The sequence below is a fragment of the Scophthalmus maximus genome, chromosome 19 (assembly GCF_022379125.1).
Source record: "Scophthalmus maximus strain ysfricsl-2021 chromosome 19, ASM2237912v1, whole genome shotgun sequence".
NCBI classification, from domain to species: Eukaryota; Metazoa; Chordata; class Actinopteri; order Pleuronectiformes; family Scophthalmidae; genus Scophthalmus; species Scophthalmus maximus.
The window spans coordinates 19,761,654-19,778,306 of record NC_061533.1 but is presented as its reverse complement, the minus strand read 5'-3'; the positions used below and the strand labels follow the sequence as shown (position 1 = coordinate 19,778,306).

The 16,653-nt window shown below is 40.3% G+C and overlaps 1 protein-coding gene across 4 annotated transcripts; it reads right to left on the bottom strand.

Annotated features, from left to right (window-relative positions):
- Positions 1-199: 199 nt before the first annotated feature.
- klhl22 (kelch-like family member 22) lies at positions 200-8,038 on the bottom strand. Of its 4 annotated transcripts, none has more exons than XM_035641023.2 (8): positions 6,981-8,038; positions 6,141-6,345; positions 4,832-4,997; positions 4,420-4,743; positions 3,849-4,258; positions 3,003-3,195; positions 2,597-2,830; positions 200-1,752 (listed from the first exon to the last, which is right to left on the bottom strand). In XM_035641023.2, the coding sequence occupies exons 1-8, from the start codon at positions 7,027-7,029 to the stop codon at positions 1,411-1,413; spliced, it is 1,923 nt and encodes a 640-aa protein (XP_035496916.1). In that variant the 5' UTR covers positions 7,030-8,038; the 3' UTR covers positions 200-1,410. The 4 variants fall into 4 exon arrangements, with proteins under 4 accessions (XP_035496916.1, XP_035496918.1, XP_047185218.1 ...); XM_035641025.2 differs by having other exon boundaries at positions 4,432-4,743; positions 6,981-8,034; XM_047329262.1 differs by having other exon boundaries at positions 4,832-6,352; positions 7,397-8,035.
- Between the last annotated feature and the right edge of the window lie 8,615 nt (positions 8,039-16,653).

The window sequence follows — 16,653 nt, the reverse complement described above, 5'->3', positions numbered from 1 at the left end:
AAACCAGCCTTGATATCACGAAACAAGTGTCAGTTATGAAGACAGGAATGTAATTCCCACCACTTGCCACTAAAACCCACTTGCCCCCCCTAAAAAAAAGAAATGAAATAAGAATAATTCCTAGCACGACCTCAGCAAGCATGACAGTGTCTACGGCCCTGACACCAAACAAATGTGCATACATGACATACAAGAGATATCCAATTATATGCTTTTATTAAATTTGGAAACTTATCTAATGTACTAATTTAGCATTTTCTTATGTGACAGTATGTTCCAATACATTGCATTCCTCTTAAGATATAACTCATCTTTTGAAAACAAAAAATCAAAACTGAAGCTTAACTTGTACCTGGAGGTTTTCAGTGAAACAAATAAAGGATGCATAGAGGTGGAGGTACCTCCCAGGGTTAACAGTGAGCCGAGCCGATATAACATTATTCTATGAGTTCTCTTCATCGTTCTCTTTGGATTCTGCGTTATTCGGAACAACACACAGGCCAATTAAAAGACACAACAGAAATTAACTTAATGGTTGGGTTTCACAAAGACTTGCTGTTCATGATTGATCTACAGACATGGAAATATGTTGTGAGTTGGGGGTCTACATCCTGTAGCAGCAGTGCTTCATCTTCCAGGGACAAACACAAATTAGTTCAACATTATTCTTTACAACTAACTGTGACATCTGAGGAACAATATCCGAGGATCATCTCCAGCAAAACATACACAGAAACTTTAAATACACCTCACAACACAGATTTAGGTGTAGCCACAAAAAAGGCACAATATTAAAATTATATTATTAAGTATTAATAATTCAGTAGTTTTGCTGTGATGATAAGTCAATTGCATTTCTTTGCAACAACCAGTAGCTGATAGTTTTGAGATGCAAACTAAATAATATTTTAAAAATCTTTACTTCTCAGAAATTTACAATTTAGCTGACTAGCTAAAGAGCAACATTACAGTAGGTAACAGCAGCCTGTAAAACTCAGAAGTTTAAACCCAAGTTTAGAAGATCCCAGGTCAAAGAGCTGTTTAAGAATAAACATAAGCAGCTGAGACTCCTCCATACCACCATAGCCAAAAGTGTTTTTGTATGACAGGACATGAGACAATAAGTTATCGTTAACAAACAGTAGCATTAGCATTTGATCACGCAGTGGTTAATGGTTGCAGTGTGATCGTATCTGAGAGGTAACAAAAACTGTGCAAAATCCCGGACGACATTTTGGTTTCAGAGGCACTCAAAGTAGTCAACATGCAAAAAAGGACATGGTGCTGCCATAAGCATTGCCACAACAATATCCTCAAGTAATTCAAATTTAACATGCTGATTTTTAAATGGCTAAAAAGTGCATCCAGAGTCTCCAGTGCCACTATACTCAGCTCATCCCAGCTGTTTCACTAGTCCTCACTTGAGTCCCCCGAGTTGTACGTGTCCACGTTTTCCCATGAGGACTTGGTGCACTGCTCCCTGCTCCGGGCCTGGGCGATCACGGCGGGAGGCATGAGCACCACGCAGGCCGCCATTCCAGAGACGCGCTCCTTAAACTCCGTCTTATTCTCCCACTCGTCTGCCTCGGTGTTGTACACGTGAACGTATTTCACCCTGTTGCCCTTGTCATGAGAGCGTCCGCCCAGGATGTAGATGCGACTGTCCAGCACAGCTACACCAGGTTCTCCATGTCCAAAGGGGAGAGGAGTCATTAAAGACCAAGAATTGGCAGAGGGATCAAAGCATGCAACCTAAAGACAGAAGAAAAAGAAAAAAAAGTGGGGGGGCATTAATTAATAAATGTACTGTCTAAACCAGCGACCCTCAACTGGCGGCCCGCGGGCCAGGTCCGGCCCGCAAGAGCCAAATGTCTGGCCCGCGACGACCCGCTAAAGCTTAATAAATTGTGCGCTGGCTCTACTTCCTCATCCTACACCATACACTTGAACTCGGCCATCAGAAGATGTGCACTCTCTCTATGGTCCTCCGCTAGGTAACACTGCCTGCATCATGACTGGTAATTCTCAGAAAATCCATAACTGTTGTTGTATGAGTGGCGTAACGCATGTCGGGGAATGGAGCAGTGTGTGTGTGTTTGTGTGTGTGTGTGTGTGTGTGTGTGTTTGTGTGTCTCTTCTAGAGGTGGTTGTAGAGGTGCTGCTGATTAATGTGGAAAGCTGTTTGGACATGCTGTTTAACAATCTTGTTATGCAGACATATGTCTGGCCTATGTAGAAAAGTTGAGTTATCTTTGCTACTGAGTCCTATCCTGCTGTAATGCCACTTGCTGTAATGCTGTTGTCATTGTTTTTTGATATAAGAGGCACAGTAAATAAAAATGTTTTTGGTTTGAGTCAGATATATAAAGGTGTGCAGGTCGTGTTTAACCCCAAACATTTTGGCCCTCGGACAAAACTAGTTGGGGAACCCTGGTCTAAACTGTACTAACTAAATGATTTCAGCTCATGAAAGCCTTCATCAGAATGTCAAATAAGGTTGGATTCTACAGACGATAAAATGTTTTTTTTTTAATTGAACAAAGGAAAAAGGCAAAGAACATACATCTGGCAAGCGAGTGTACTTTTGACGTCATACCTTCAGGACATCACGCCGATATCCACACTCATCATTGCTTCCCCCGATAACATAGACACGTCCGTTAACGGCTGCAGTGCTGTGCCACGCCCGCCCCACTGGCCCCTCTGCACACGCTGCCCAGTGATTGGCAGCCGGGTCAAAGCAGTAGGTCTCTCTGAGGTACGCTGATCCTCTGCGGCCACAGGTGATATAAATTTTGCCACACGTCACTGCTCCAGCGTGTGCATACACCTGTAGGTAAGGTCGGACTAGCATTAAAGAGATTTCAAGAAAATGGGGAATACCTGGTTTACATCAGGAAAGTCCCTTCAACAATTCTCAGGTGAGTATGTAGCAACATCATGTGGACAGTACGGGTATTACATGCAGTTCTCTGTCATCTTTCGGCTCTTAAGTCTCATACCTCTCTTTGTAGAGGCGATACAAATTCCCACTTGTTGGTGTGCGGGTCATAGCGTTCCACTGAGTCCAGTTCATTACTGTAGTCTCGCCCTCCGATCGCATAAATATGTCCGCCCACTACACAAACGCAGTGGTCAGCATGCTGCTGCTGCAGAGGCTGGATGGAGCACCAGCTATTGTGACGCGGATCATATCTGGGAAGAACGGACAAAGGTCTCAAAACAGCGAAGAAAAAATATGACTCCAGGAATTCAATCAGCAGCAAACAAATCTGCACAGAGTACACGTCGACTCATCATCATCATCATCGTCGGAAGAAGTATTCTATTCGAGAAAAAAAAACGGATCAGTTCACCACATGCTCCGTGTAGTAGCAATATATGTAGATCATATTACATGATCTTCACCAATACATGGAGTTTTTATGGATTTAAAGATGTTCACAGTTCCATTGATTTCAGAGCCGTTTTTTTAATGTCTATTTCCGTGAAGATCAAAAGACACAATCAAAAGCTCCAGAGCAGCTATCAGATGAGGTGAGACTGCTTTCCCAACTGTTTTGAAACATTTAAGGGGGGACAGCACTTGTACTTCAACTATCAGACAATCAATCAAATGCATTAATCAATCAAAAGACTACAATCATGTCGTGTCTGAGGATGTCACTGTGGGCACTGGGATACTGTGAAATTTTTCCACATGTAATTGATCAATCTAAAAGATGAACAGAACAATCAATAACGGAAGTTTCTGACAGCTGTAGCCTTGAATAAATCACAATATGAACCAACAAAGCAGTCTGGTCTGTGTTCTGCTGAACTTAACAATTGTTCCGATGGGATCTTACCTCCAGCAGCGGGTCTCTGCTCGAAATCCACAGGTGTTATTGTCTCCTCCAACAAGATACACAAAGTTGTTGAGCACAGCGATGCCCTGGTTGGACATTCGGGGCATGACCGCTCCAGTGACAGTCCTCCACTCCCCCCAGCTTGGGTGGAACACCTGAAACAAGTGCCCGTTGTCTGGGAGGGAGATGGAGGTAAACATCCCCCCAAAGCCCAGTATACAGTGGAAGGTGGACCGCGGCTGGGTGAGAGGACTCTGCAGCACGGGCTGCCAGATCTCCTGCTCGTGGTAACTCAAGGCAGCTGAAACGGAATCCTTCAGTGGACACTGGTTCAGTCTGCCGTGCAGTCTCTGCAACACTTGTTTCTCAATCAGGCAGAAACGCACGGCATCGATCATCCTGAGATTGTCCTTTAGGACAGACAAATAAAAGGAAGTAAATGTTAACAAGGATGATAAAGCTTAGACAAAACTATAAACGCTATAGTACAACGCTACAATGACCCTTTCTTGCTCAGTAAATCCTGTGCATCTGACCGAGATAAAGAGGCAAGTGCATAATGCAGACACACCTTGGGACTGACCTGCAAGTACACCTGGTCAGTTTCCACCTGTTCAGGACTGTAGTGGTAGTGAAGTGCCGCCTCGTACACCTCATTCTCACTGTTCACATGAAGCTTGTCACTGCTCAGCGCTCTGAAGACTTCATCTTGGGGCAGCTGTCGGTACACGTCGGCTCGGGACAAAGTCTGAATGTTCCTAAGGATGTAGGAGTGGACCCTGGCGTTGAGCTGCTGCAGTCCATAGAGATCAGCCAAATCATGCACCTCTAAAATGTTGCCTTCATCCAGCCAGGTGAACAGGAATTCACAGCAGAAGCCAATGACACTCTCCAGCTTCGGAACACAAAAGGAAAAGAGTCGGCCGAAAAATATAAAATACTAAATAGCTTAATTTTGCAACACAGAGCAACAAATGGCTCACCTGTACCAGTGTGGCAGCCCTTAGGACTTCCTGAACACAATCCAGGTCTAACTCAATCTCTGAGGTGTAGATGTAGTCAAGTATTTTTTCCATGGCCATGTAGGATATGCCACGGATTGGAATCTCCTTTTGCTGTGTCTCCTGAAGGCCTCCAGCAAACATTCCCCTGGTGGAGCGTTGTTTGGTTGATGAGTTGATGTTATGTTGGGTCATTTGGATGACCCAGTGACGATATACAGTAGTGAATATCAACCTCTCTTCCTCTCCAGGTTTCCTGTCACTTTGTATTATAAACTGCCCCATAAGGACAACAGGCTAAAAGAAAATGGCTTATCTTAAGCAGAGGATTCAACTTAAAAAAAGAAAAATACAAAATTCTCCTGGTGCTAAGATTTTTGTACCCAAAACAAATCCTTCATATGGTTTCAACCAAATCTGTGATCAGTGTTCACTATATTAAACTTCAGTTGTTACTGCTGGTACACAAGCACATCCACCAGGTTACAGTCAAAGCATTTCATCTCTCGTCTTTACCCACTTTTAGCATCATAATGGGATTGCAGGGCTACCTTCCAACGTAGGGCTTTGGTTTACCAGCACAATGCAAGAGACACATCTTCTTCCACCCTAACACAGTTAGCTACGAGACAGGCTGTGTGTGTGTGTGTGTGTGTGTGTGTGTGTGTGTGTGTGTGTGTGTGTGTGTGTGTGTGTTTGTATCAATCTTGTGACAGATTTCACATTGTGCACAACATGCTGGAAGGTCAGTTAAGTCATTACATAAGCAGACAAGGAAATGCAAAGAAAGCACAAGTGAACGCAAACAACAAAGTCAATCTGCGATGGCTACTGGTCATATGACAAAGTGGATGAGCAGCAATTGATGGTGAACAAGAGCGTAACCTTCATTTTTAAATGGACTCTACACCAAACCCTGGCTGAGTCTTGTGACATGGAGCTGAAGACACCTGCACTCACTGATTAGATTGTGCGTTTATGAAATATACCACTGTAATAAAATTAAAAACACGAGTGACAGTGTTTGACTGGTGATATATTAATTTGCCTTGAGGCTTCTGACCATTTGGCCAGTCACGACATGTGAATGCTGCCTGTGTTCTGCCTGCGTTGCTCCATTCTGTACATTTTCGTCAGGTTTTTAAAGTGGGTTTTGACTGGTGTCCAAATGAATGGAAACGGGAGAGTGGGAGTTTGGAAAGTCTTGCAAATTAAATAAATAAGAAAAGTGGTGGTGAATAAAGAAAATGCAAGTGAGGCAACAAGGCGACCTGCTGTGGGTTATAGTTACCTAAAATAATCACAAGAGGCTGCCAGGAGTATACGGTGGGCTTGGATTGGTCGACCCTCCACCAGCAGCACCACATCGGACAGGATGCCACTCTGCCTGAGAGCCAGCAGGCCGTGCAGGAGGCTGCGGAAATGGGCCGAACTTCCGTAGGTCTGTCGGCCCGGACGGCCTGATGAACCGGCGCATCCTCCCAATGGACTCAGCTCTTCATCCTCAGCCATAGCACAATACTGGGGTTCAGGTTTCATCGTTTTAATCTTGAAAAATACTGCACGAGTGGTGTGCTGGTTGGATGGTTCAAATCGCTGTGGAGAGTCCGTTAAGAACTCTTTGTTTGCCTTACAGAGAATGGTTCCAATAACCAGGCCTTGTTGTGATGAAGAGACGTTAGGGGTCTGTAATTGGTTTCTCAGAAATTGTGCTTGTGGTCTCTGTTTTGTATTTTCAAATGTGTTGTAGTGACTCAGAGCTTAGCCTCTGTGTCTGCTACAATTCAAAAGATGGGATTTGGAGGTTTCATTATCTGTTGTATGCGGTGAGTTCACAGATCATAGGAGTGTGTGCCTTTGACCCTTTGATCCTTGCATCAACGGGGGTATGTGACTCACTTATCAACAAGCATTCGGTAGACAATAGGGGCATAAACATCACAAATCTAGCAAGTAACATGCACACAGCCAGTGCTTTTACCGGCTAGCAGTCAGCTCTGAATGACACCATGTAAATCGAAGGAAGACAACTCTCCAACTGCTAAATAGAAACACTTACAGAGTGTGCCTAGAGGCGTGGCATTTTGAATAATTCTCGTATGGTGTAAACACCATTATAAGTTCTCCTCACCCAGTTGATAGAAATCTATGCCGCCACTGCTGTCGCCGTGAAACGACATTCAAAGACAGGGCAATCTGCTGACAGGAGCAGGGTGGTTACGGTTGCTTTAGATGTCGATGCATTTCCACGGACCCAAGCTATAACGCGCTCCATTCACTGTTAACGTCACAGTATGACAGACAAAGCTCAGACGCGAAAGCATACGCGAAAGTATACGCTATCATACGAACGCCATACAGTTGACCTACTGCTAAGTTTCCCAGACGCTGCTTAGCCGTCCGCTAATGGTAACTTTAAACGTCGCTAGCCTGCTAGCTGGTGTGACGCGCTACAAAAACACCAAGCTAAAGACGGGAAACGGAAACAAAACGACCGCACGAAAATATCTTCGTGTTCGTCGAAAAAGTAAACCGTTCAATATTCACCGATTGACACAATGACACTGCTCCTTCGTCAAATCAGCAGCACTGTCTCCTGATTTGTTTGTTGTTTGGTTGTTGTTTTTGTTGACACAGAAAGAAGTCTGTTTACTTTCAAGAGTCAGACGGTGAGCTCAAATACTATTGGTCAGTGTGCTCGAGTAGACCCGCCCAGACTCTAACGAGTCAATCAGAGACTGTGTCCCACTGCATGAACAATAATATGTTTTTTTTTAGTTTTTGATAGAGTGCACAACTGGTTGTTTTATTTAATTTTTCATCCCTCCCTTGTTTAGTTTCTTACCCTTTACGCTACGAAGTAAGTAGTAAATAAGCTTTTTATATAAGCAAATGTTTAGATAGTGTGACTCTTTCTATCAGACACAAGATGATGCTGTTTCCTGTTCAAATGTCTATGAGAACATTTCTAAAGTTCCATCCTTAATGGTGATTTTTCTCTCTGCATGTCGTAGGGTACAAACAAACCAGCACCAGAGATTGAGAGTGGTCTCTAGACCATGTATTCTGTGCCTCGCTTATTCTGAGCTACTGAATATACTGTACTATTCTATTCGCTATTTTCTTCAGGCAGGCCGTTATGATTCTCTTTTTATAAATCTGAATTCTCCATACTGCTCAGATTTTCCAATCTCATTCATTTTCTGCTGAGGTTATAATTTCCTGACATGATGAGTAGACATATTTTTCCACTTGCAAAAACACTGCTGGGATGATCCATCACTTGATTTATTCTCTAGTCTAATATACGTCGCAGTGGAGAGCACAGGGAGAATTGAGGGGGAGAGCTCCCCCGGCTCTTTGTCTTGGATCAAGAAATGTGCTTTCTGATAGAAAATCATAACTTTTTTTTGTTTGCCCTGACACGTTATCTATACTTGTCATCTGGCTGAAGAAATGCCATACCATAATTCCTGCCAGTGATGGACCTATAGTGCAGGTTTTTAAACAGCAAACACACACTCTACTGATACACAACATACATACATACTATAACTCCATTAAAGTTAGTTTCCATTATATCAAGCTCAGCTACTAATACTTGATTTGTTTATATGTAAATCTGAAAGAAATCTGTTTTGATGAATTGCTAATGTAATTTTTAAGCAAAAAGGCATTCCCTATTTCCATTTCTTTGTCTTATGTCATAGGAAACAGATTATATTAAGGTTTTGAGAGTTAGTTGTACAAAACAAGACATTTTATGACATAGGGCATTTCCCGCTATTTTAAGACATTTCATTGACCAAGCGATAAATTTGATAATTGAGAAAAATCTGATGCAAATGAATTGTTAATGAAAATAATTTCTAGTTGCAGCTCTATAGTCACAACCTGTCATTTGCAATTATCCATACTGACAGGATTTATAAAGTAGTGTTAAAGTGGCAACAGCCATAAAGCAAATAATAAAAATAATATATCATTCGTCAGTCATAGACAATAAAGGGGCCACAATGTATTTTTATTCTAACAGAAAGATAAATCTTGATTACTGACTTTAAACATGAACATTTCTTAAAATTCTGTTAATGTGCTTTTATTTCCTAACACAAGGTGCGAAACCTTTTAAGCAGTAAATTCTCTCACGTGCAATTCCCTTTTTAATTGTTCAACATGGATTTTGAAACAACTTTCACACATCATCTGCTGATCAGGGTGAGACGATCAAAGCCACACAATTAGTTATGTAGTTTATGGGATTGTGTTAGTGCTCTGGTTGTTTCATCATTCAATGTGAAAGACTTAAAGTGGGATTTTTGTTGGACCTCCCTGGAGATGACCGAGAGCTTGGTTTTGACATTACTGAGACTAGAACATTCCAGGACATTAGACTCGGACTGTCTCCTCTAATCAGGAGAAAGGCTGTGCAGCAGCACAAAGGAAGAAATGACAAATACAAGTGAAAACAAAGTGGGCTGCATTTACAGAATAAACTGTCACTCTAGGCTACAAAGAGAAGGAATTAAATAGGTATGTTGGCTACAGCAGTTACCAAGATGTGAAATAGCCCCTGACCTTGAGCTTTGCTGTTCTACAAATGCTGCAATTGTAAGACCCTTGACTTTCATTTATATTATTACTGCAGGAGACCATCTTACAGTGCCATTACTGGCGATCCATTGATGATAAGTGTGTGATGTGGGTACAATGGGCTCTAATAAGGAATAGTGCAGTGCAGCCTATCAGCCATGGTCCACACCATGGGTCCCGTATCCTACATCTGATAGGAGAAGAAACTGGCAGAGGACAATGCACCTGATTAGTTTGTTACAGCTGAGCTCCAGTGGTGCCATTCATTCGGCTTGGACCTCATCTAAGAGGGTTTCCATGGCAACTAACTGCCATGTGTTGCACCGGAGATTTGATGGGCAATGCATGGTAAAAAACAGGAAAACACCAGAAAAAAAAAGTTTTCATGGCTGCACTTGATAGGGTATAAGGGCTAGAATATTAATGAACAGCCTTTCCTTTATGCTCTACGATTCAGAAGTTGAATGGATTGTTGTAAAGTGACTCAGGTGTGGTCCTGACAGCAACAATTTTGACATGGCTGTTTGAGGATTGTGAAGTTAGCAAACAATTTTCCCCATTGCACCAAAATCCTGTAACACAATGACAATGCTGCTCTTTGATAAAGCCTGCCAACCATCTTAAGATGGCAGCCACTTGGTTTTACATAATTCTCAAGTGATAAATACTGTGGGGTCATTTACAATGCCACAGGATTTGGACAGGATCTCCTTCAGGATATTTTGTGATTATGAATCATTTTGTGAGAAACTGGGATTGCACTCCGCAGTACGATTGCATGAAACAATCTTATTTCTGTCTGTTCAGTGATTAGGATAATTAAGAATACATTGAAAAATGTTGACATTATTGTTTGACAATAATGGCAACTCTCAAGTCAGCTAAATCAGTGTTCCTTGCTTCCTATTTCAGAGGTCAGAGAAGATGCTGGGAGATTCCCCCCTCCTCACTTAAAGGGACTTCAAGAAAACGCACCAATGTTGCTCAAATTTTTTAAGCCTCCCAACGACATGATAGCGAGGATTATCAGTCAGTGTTGATATAACGATGAAAACCTGAAATAAAATCTCGTAGAGTCTGGTAGAAGTGTTTTTTTTCATTGCCCATTAAAAGATTGTAAAGGGCTTGACATAAATTTATAGTTTCTCGTGGTGAAAGACAGAGGGTGGATCATCACTTATTTTTCTCACATATGGCCCACACATTTTAGGAAACTGGCATTTCCTAGTGGAAAGTATTATACAAGACAGCAGGCTGAGACTTGATAGCACCAAATACAGTAGCTCGGCTGGACAGTGCTTTGACAGCTGCTCTCAAAGGACAGGTTTGGTGGAATGTGAAAAGCAATGTACAGTAACCCTGCCATCCTTGCAATGAGCCCAATCAGAATGGCACCGATGGTTAATCAAATTCTAAATGAGATAAAGCTACGATGGCCAAGAACCTGAGTGCATGGTTTGTCATATCTGCCATGTGTCAGTAGATTCAAACTCATATTGAACAGGACTTCTGGGGATCGATAGCAACTTGCTATCCTACCCCTATCATGTCATGCTGCCTCTGAATTCAGCTCTCACCTCTAGCTATTGGGATGCACGCTATTTTGGTATGTGACATCCATCCTTTTAATTCGCTGTGACAACGTTAGTGTAAGTTCTGAATCATATGCTGACACTGAGGAACACTGTAGGAAAAGTGAGGCAGTAAAAAGAATAGTCTGTGCTGCACACAGATGTGATTGCATCTGAGTAGAACACTTGTGTCTCTTTAGAGAGCAGGACGGACATGCAGAACATTTATAAATTAATTACAGGAGATGGGTCAGCAGGTCTAATGCACACTTGATTGATTCTACCTATTGGTTTGCTAATGGAATTGTGTTTTTAATAAACCCCAATCTTAGGCTCCTCTCTGGTCTATTTCTCTCTCTCTCTCTCTCTCTCTGATGAACGAAATACAAGAGTATGTTTCACCATGGCTGTGTGTTCAGTGAAGGAGGGAGAACTCATCTTTCACTCTGTTTTTATGACTTGATTTATTCTGTTTTTTTCAGTTATTTTTTTTGTTTTGTGTTGTTGTTGTTGTTTTTTTTCCCATTTCATTTGTAGAGGACCGTGATGTTCTCTGGTAAATCTTAATAAACATTGTGTTTTAAAAATCTCTCTCTCTCTCTCTCTCTCTCTCTCTTCTCCTCAAAACAGTTTATTTCACTATACTTAATGTAATTTTGAAGTAGCACTGTGTGATTTTTTTTTTTAGCTTTGAATCATGTCAAGACTTCAGGTCCAAATTAATTAATAAATGCAGAGAAATTCTCATCTCATCTCTAATGCAAATAAAGCTATAACCTAGAAATGTTTAGCCTAGCTTAGCACAAAGCCTGGTAACATGGGGAAACATTACAAGTAGCCTGGTTCTGTCTACTGGAAACAAAATCTGCCTCACACCACTCTAAAGTTCATGAATTAATCTGTTTTATATTGTTTGTCTGTATAAAAACTTAGTTCGTTGGTTGTGTTGCTTTTTTACAGAACCAGGCCGACTGTTTCCCCGTTGCCAGTGTTTTTGCTGATTTAAGCTAACTGGCTGCTAGTGGTAGAGTCATATTTATCTTACAGGCACAAGATTGGAATCATTGTCGTCAAATTCCTAGCAAGAAAGCAAATGTTTTCCTGCAATATCCCACTGTTCTTTTCACAATAAGGCATGTAGGGGAGAGTGGGGTAAGACAAACCAGTGGGTAAGTTGACCCACCCCCTGTTTCTCGGCAACTATAAACATTTGGTGTCATGCGACCATACATTTAGAAGGCATCCACCATGTATATCTTGCTGTGAAGCGGAGAAGCACATGGGACAAGTGGTAAGATTTGTTTTTTTCACAAACTTTTTTGCTTGTTAAAGTACATTTTCTGCATTGGTGGTATAATGACTGTTATGTAAAAGCAGATTTATCTAGGTCTAAAGTTGTGTATGATACATGTCGGTGATTTGCCAACATATAAAACCATGTGAATCATTTAGCTAAAGGTTAGCCTGAATTGCTTAGCTAGGCTGTTTTTATGGTGGATATGGGGCAAAGTGAGCCAGATGCTGTGGGGTAAATTGAACCAATGGTTCAACTTACTAACCCTAACCCTGAAGCAACATCTGTGGGAAGAGCTACAGCCTTCAACAAAACTACAGTTGGGGAGTTCTTTGACAATCTGACCGATGTGATGGACAGGTGACAGAATGAATATTTTTCATAATATGAATACATTTAATGGCAATTATAGCTTGCACAAAAGTTAAGTATATTTACTGTACAAGAGACTGGCACATGTTTAATTATCAGCCACAGTTACAAGAATATATATTCAGGGCTGTTTAGTATGCTTTTAGCATTGCTTGTAACGATTCTGTTTTTTAACATGGCTCTTGTCTTTGTTTTAAATTCCCTCCAAACAAGATTTATAATGTTGATGAAACAGGTGTCACAACAGTGCAGACACCAAAGCAGGTTGTGGCGGAAAAGGTAAGGAAACAAGTGGGGTCCATTACATCTGCTGAAAGAGAAGAACTTGTGACTGTGGTCTTGGAGTCAATGCTACTGGAAATGCAGTGGTTAGATACAAAGACCATTTCATCATAGGAGCACCTCCAGGATTAAGTGGTACCTCAACCAGATCTGGCTGGATCAATGAGCAACTTTTATTTTTGTTTGTTTTTGTTTGTTATTTTGATATGTGACTGAGTTAACACCATTTTGTTAAGATGTTTGATATTTTGCTCCTCAAAACTATGCTGGTTGTCCTTCTAATTTGAATACAAACCTTCACTTTACAGTGTAAAATGTTTCAAACTATTGTTCACCAATAGAAAAAATAAAATATTAAACAGAATATTAAACTTTAATTGGTGTGTTTTCTGTTTTTTGAGCTAGCTTAAAAACATTTACATCGTTTGAAAAGATAAACATATTATTAAATTATTTTTTTAAAGAGGTAAGTTATATTTTTTTAATTATACTTACATTAAAACTTGAAAAATAGGATGGTCAATTTACCCCCTGAAAAGTGTTGCTGTGACTCAACTTACCTCTAGCCTGGGGTGAGTTGAGTCACAGGAACACTTTTTTTTCTGAGGTCATATTTTCAAGGCTCTTTTTCATAGATGCATTCTTATTTTTCAGTTAATTGGCAACATCCCAAATTAAAAGTATACTTCTGTCTCAATTTTCCTTGCCTGGAGAAGCACATAAGTAAAAGCTGGCTCATCTTACCCCACTCTTCCCTAAGCTTGAAATCTACAATGATTGAGTTTTGGCTACTTGGATCCAAACGTTCACCTTTGAAGCTAAGCAAACAGCTTTACAGAGGCTACACATCCAGCAGCTTTATGTAGCTACATTAGCATTCATTTGTTTACCACCTGATGCATGCAACCTCCATATTAATCAATATTAATTGAATATATCACTGAATGAAATGCACTGAACTATCTTTAGCTCAGGTTCACCTGTTACTTTGAAGGAAATGTAGTATTTTCCAGAGCATCTTCTTGCATCAGCCGACTAATGCAGGCAGTAAAAATGTTCATGGGAGTAGCGAGAATGAACTAAAGTAATTCAGTACTATAAAAATATCCACCATATATCAAGACAATTGACACTAATAAGGAACTGCAGATAGAGCCAGGTGATTGATACTTGTGTGTCTTCTCCATGACTGATGCCGTTTGTCTCTCTACTGCCGTTTGTCTCTCTACTGCGGAAAATTAACTAACTAACTATTCACATCAGGATCAGAACAGCCATGTGAAAATGAGAACAAGCAAAGGAACACTACCTGCGTTGAAAAATGACATCATTCATTTGAACTGTGTTAGCCCAGCATGTGCTGCTCCCAAAACTCACATTTTAACAGAAGAGCATCAGGGTGAGCTCCGTGTCAGATGTGATCTGTGCAACTGATGGGGGTTGTTTGTCATCCATACCTGAGGCACCATGGCATTTGTTCTTTGTCGGGGTTATTTAAAGCCTCTGGGATTTATAGGACTTTGTTGCAGTGACGGTGTCAAGGATCACTTCAGCTTGGCTCATGTAAGGGGCTGTAATACTGCAGGGGAGATTGTCCTTCTCTCCATGTGTTCTTTAGTCTTTGTGTATGGATTTGGGGTTGGAATTAGAGAGGAATCGAAAGCGAAATGGACCCACTTGATCAATATGGTTTCCGTGTTGCAGTGTTTGATTTTAATTGACTTGAAAAGTTGAAAAGATGGATTAGACTTCAGCTATATTCAGATTTTATACTGACGACTAGCATCTTTTTGTAATTTTACTGTTCATGAGGTGTTAATGGCTGAACAACATTAGATCAACAAACTTCCAATTAAACAGAGTCATGATTCCATGTTTGAATTTTCCTTCCCTTTCTTTCATAACATTTCCATATATAGTCCAAAGTTAAAAAATGCTCAAAATGCAACAAATTCCTGCCAAAGAGCTGCAACTGAAGGACAAAGTGTGCAGGTTTTGATTGATTATTGTTTTTCTCTACCTCATGCAGTCTGCACATACATGTATCCATGTATGCATATGATTCCTTATCTCTGTCTGACAAATGGTTATATCCAAGCTAAAGAGTATATGGCTAGCACTATCAAGTGTTAGAACAGAACATCATCTGCATGGCATTATGGTCAGGGTTAGCAGCTGTAATTATTTTAACAGCCACACAAATGAGTTGAAAGCAAAGACCTAATTTTAAAGTAACAGGTGAAATTTACATACAGTCCTGTCCTATAATTTACGACACGGTCACTATCAATATATACTGTATATCATCATTATCTATGTATAATGTATTTCTATTATTCATGTCCTTCATCATTTGTCCTTAATGCTCACTATTAACATTAATTATTGTTACATAAGTTGTTTTTTTTGCCATATGCCATAAGACATATTTTTATCCTTCATTATATAACTCTCACCCAGGAACTTATATTGTGAAGTGTGACATGTGACAGGGAAGAGCATCAAGTTCTTGGCAAGAATAATTTAGATGCTCAGCAGGAATGTGATATGAGTTTATTCTTAATTCTGTCTTTTAATTTATTTATTTATCATTATCATTTATTTTTTTAAATAGTCATTTTGTCATCGCACAGGTTCAGGTTTAAAATATGGTCATATGCACAACATACCTGGGTTACCTTGTGTGTTGGATTCTTACAGTTAAATGTACATCTTTCTTTCTTTCTTTTGTGCCTCATTTAACCCAACTAAATAAAGTGTGAAGTTACCACCACTTGAAAGCCACCATTTGGTTTTAAAAATCTATTTTAAAGCTCCACTGGTGATATGAAAGGTCTGTGAAAATGTTAAAACAAATTTGCACTCAAAAATACACACAATCATTTTCACTCCAAAATGTGGAGCTACGAAAGGGAAATAATTAATTATTAATGATGCAGAGTTTATTGATTTACACTGGCAGTGACACATAAAACTATTCACAATTTTCCCAGCTGTACAATACCTTATGTAGTGAGTCTGTCTCTGAATCCAAATATGGCCTTATGTGAATCAAGCTGCATCATGTATTGTAGAAATAGACACAGGAGGGGAGTCTAAATAGTTGATAGAGTGTGCCGAATAAAAAGAGTCATCAAAGAGCAATCAAATATTTAATGTGACAGCAAGATAACATTTTTAGAAATGTTTGGAACATGTAATCTGTTCTAGTTCTACCATATTGCCTAAAATGGAATAAAACTAATCTGCTTTCTCTTGGGTTTATATACATGTGCTCTTAGACAGGAATGTTAGTTTTAGAAACCACGTTCCTTTTTCCATTAGAGGTTTCCTTCCACCCCAGATTTCACAAGATTCTCTGGCCACACTTCATTGTGCTGAACGTCCTCGAGCCAATCAAATTTTCCCTTATCAATCATAATAAACTGGTGGACATGCTGTCAAAAAACAATTTCATGTCACCAAATTGCTGCTCAGTTCTCAAAGACTTACTCTAAGATTGTTCTCTCTCCTTCTGTTAGTACACCCAAATAAAAATCCAGATGTGAGTGACAGCACTGGAGATTCAATACAATAGTCTCAATATTTTGCCTAAGTCCACATTGGTGGGAAAAAATTAAGTCCGGCAGTACAATCCAACTCTTCTCTAAAAATATGTACATATAGATTATCCATCTTGAGTGACAAGGCAC

Coding starts and splice junctions, on each gene's coding strand:
- klhl22 (XM_035641023.2), bottom strand. CDS start 7,029: ATGTCGTTTCACGGCGACAGCAGTGGCGGCATAGATTTCTATCAACTG. Junction 4,744..4,831: donor GGGCTGCCACACTGGTACAG/GTGAGCCATTTG, acceptor TGTGTTCCGAAG/CTGGAGAGTGTCATTGGCTT. Junction 4,259..4,419: donor ACTTGCAGGTCAGTCCCAAG/GTGTGTCTGCAT, acceptor TCTGTCCTAAAG/GACAATCTCAGGATGATCGA.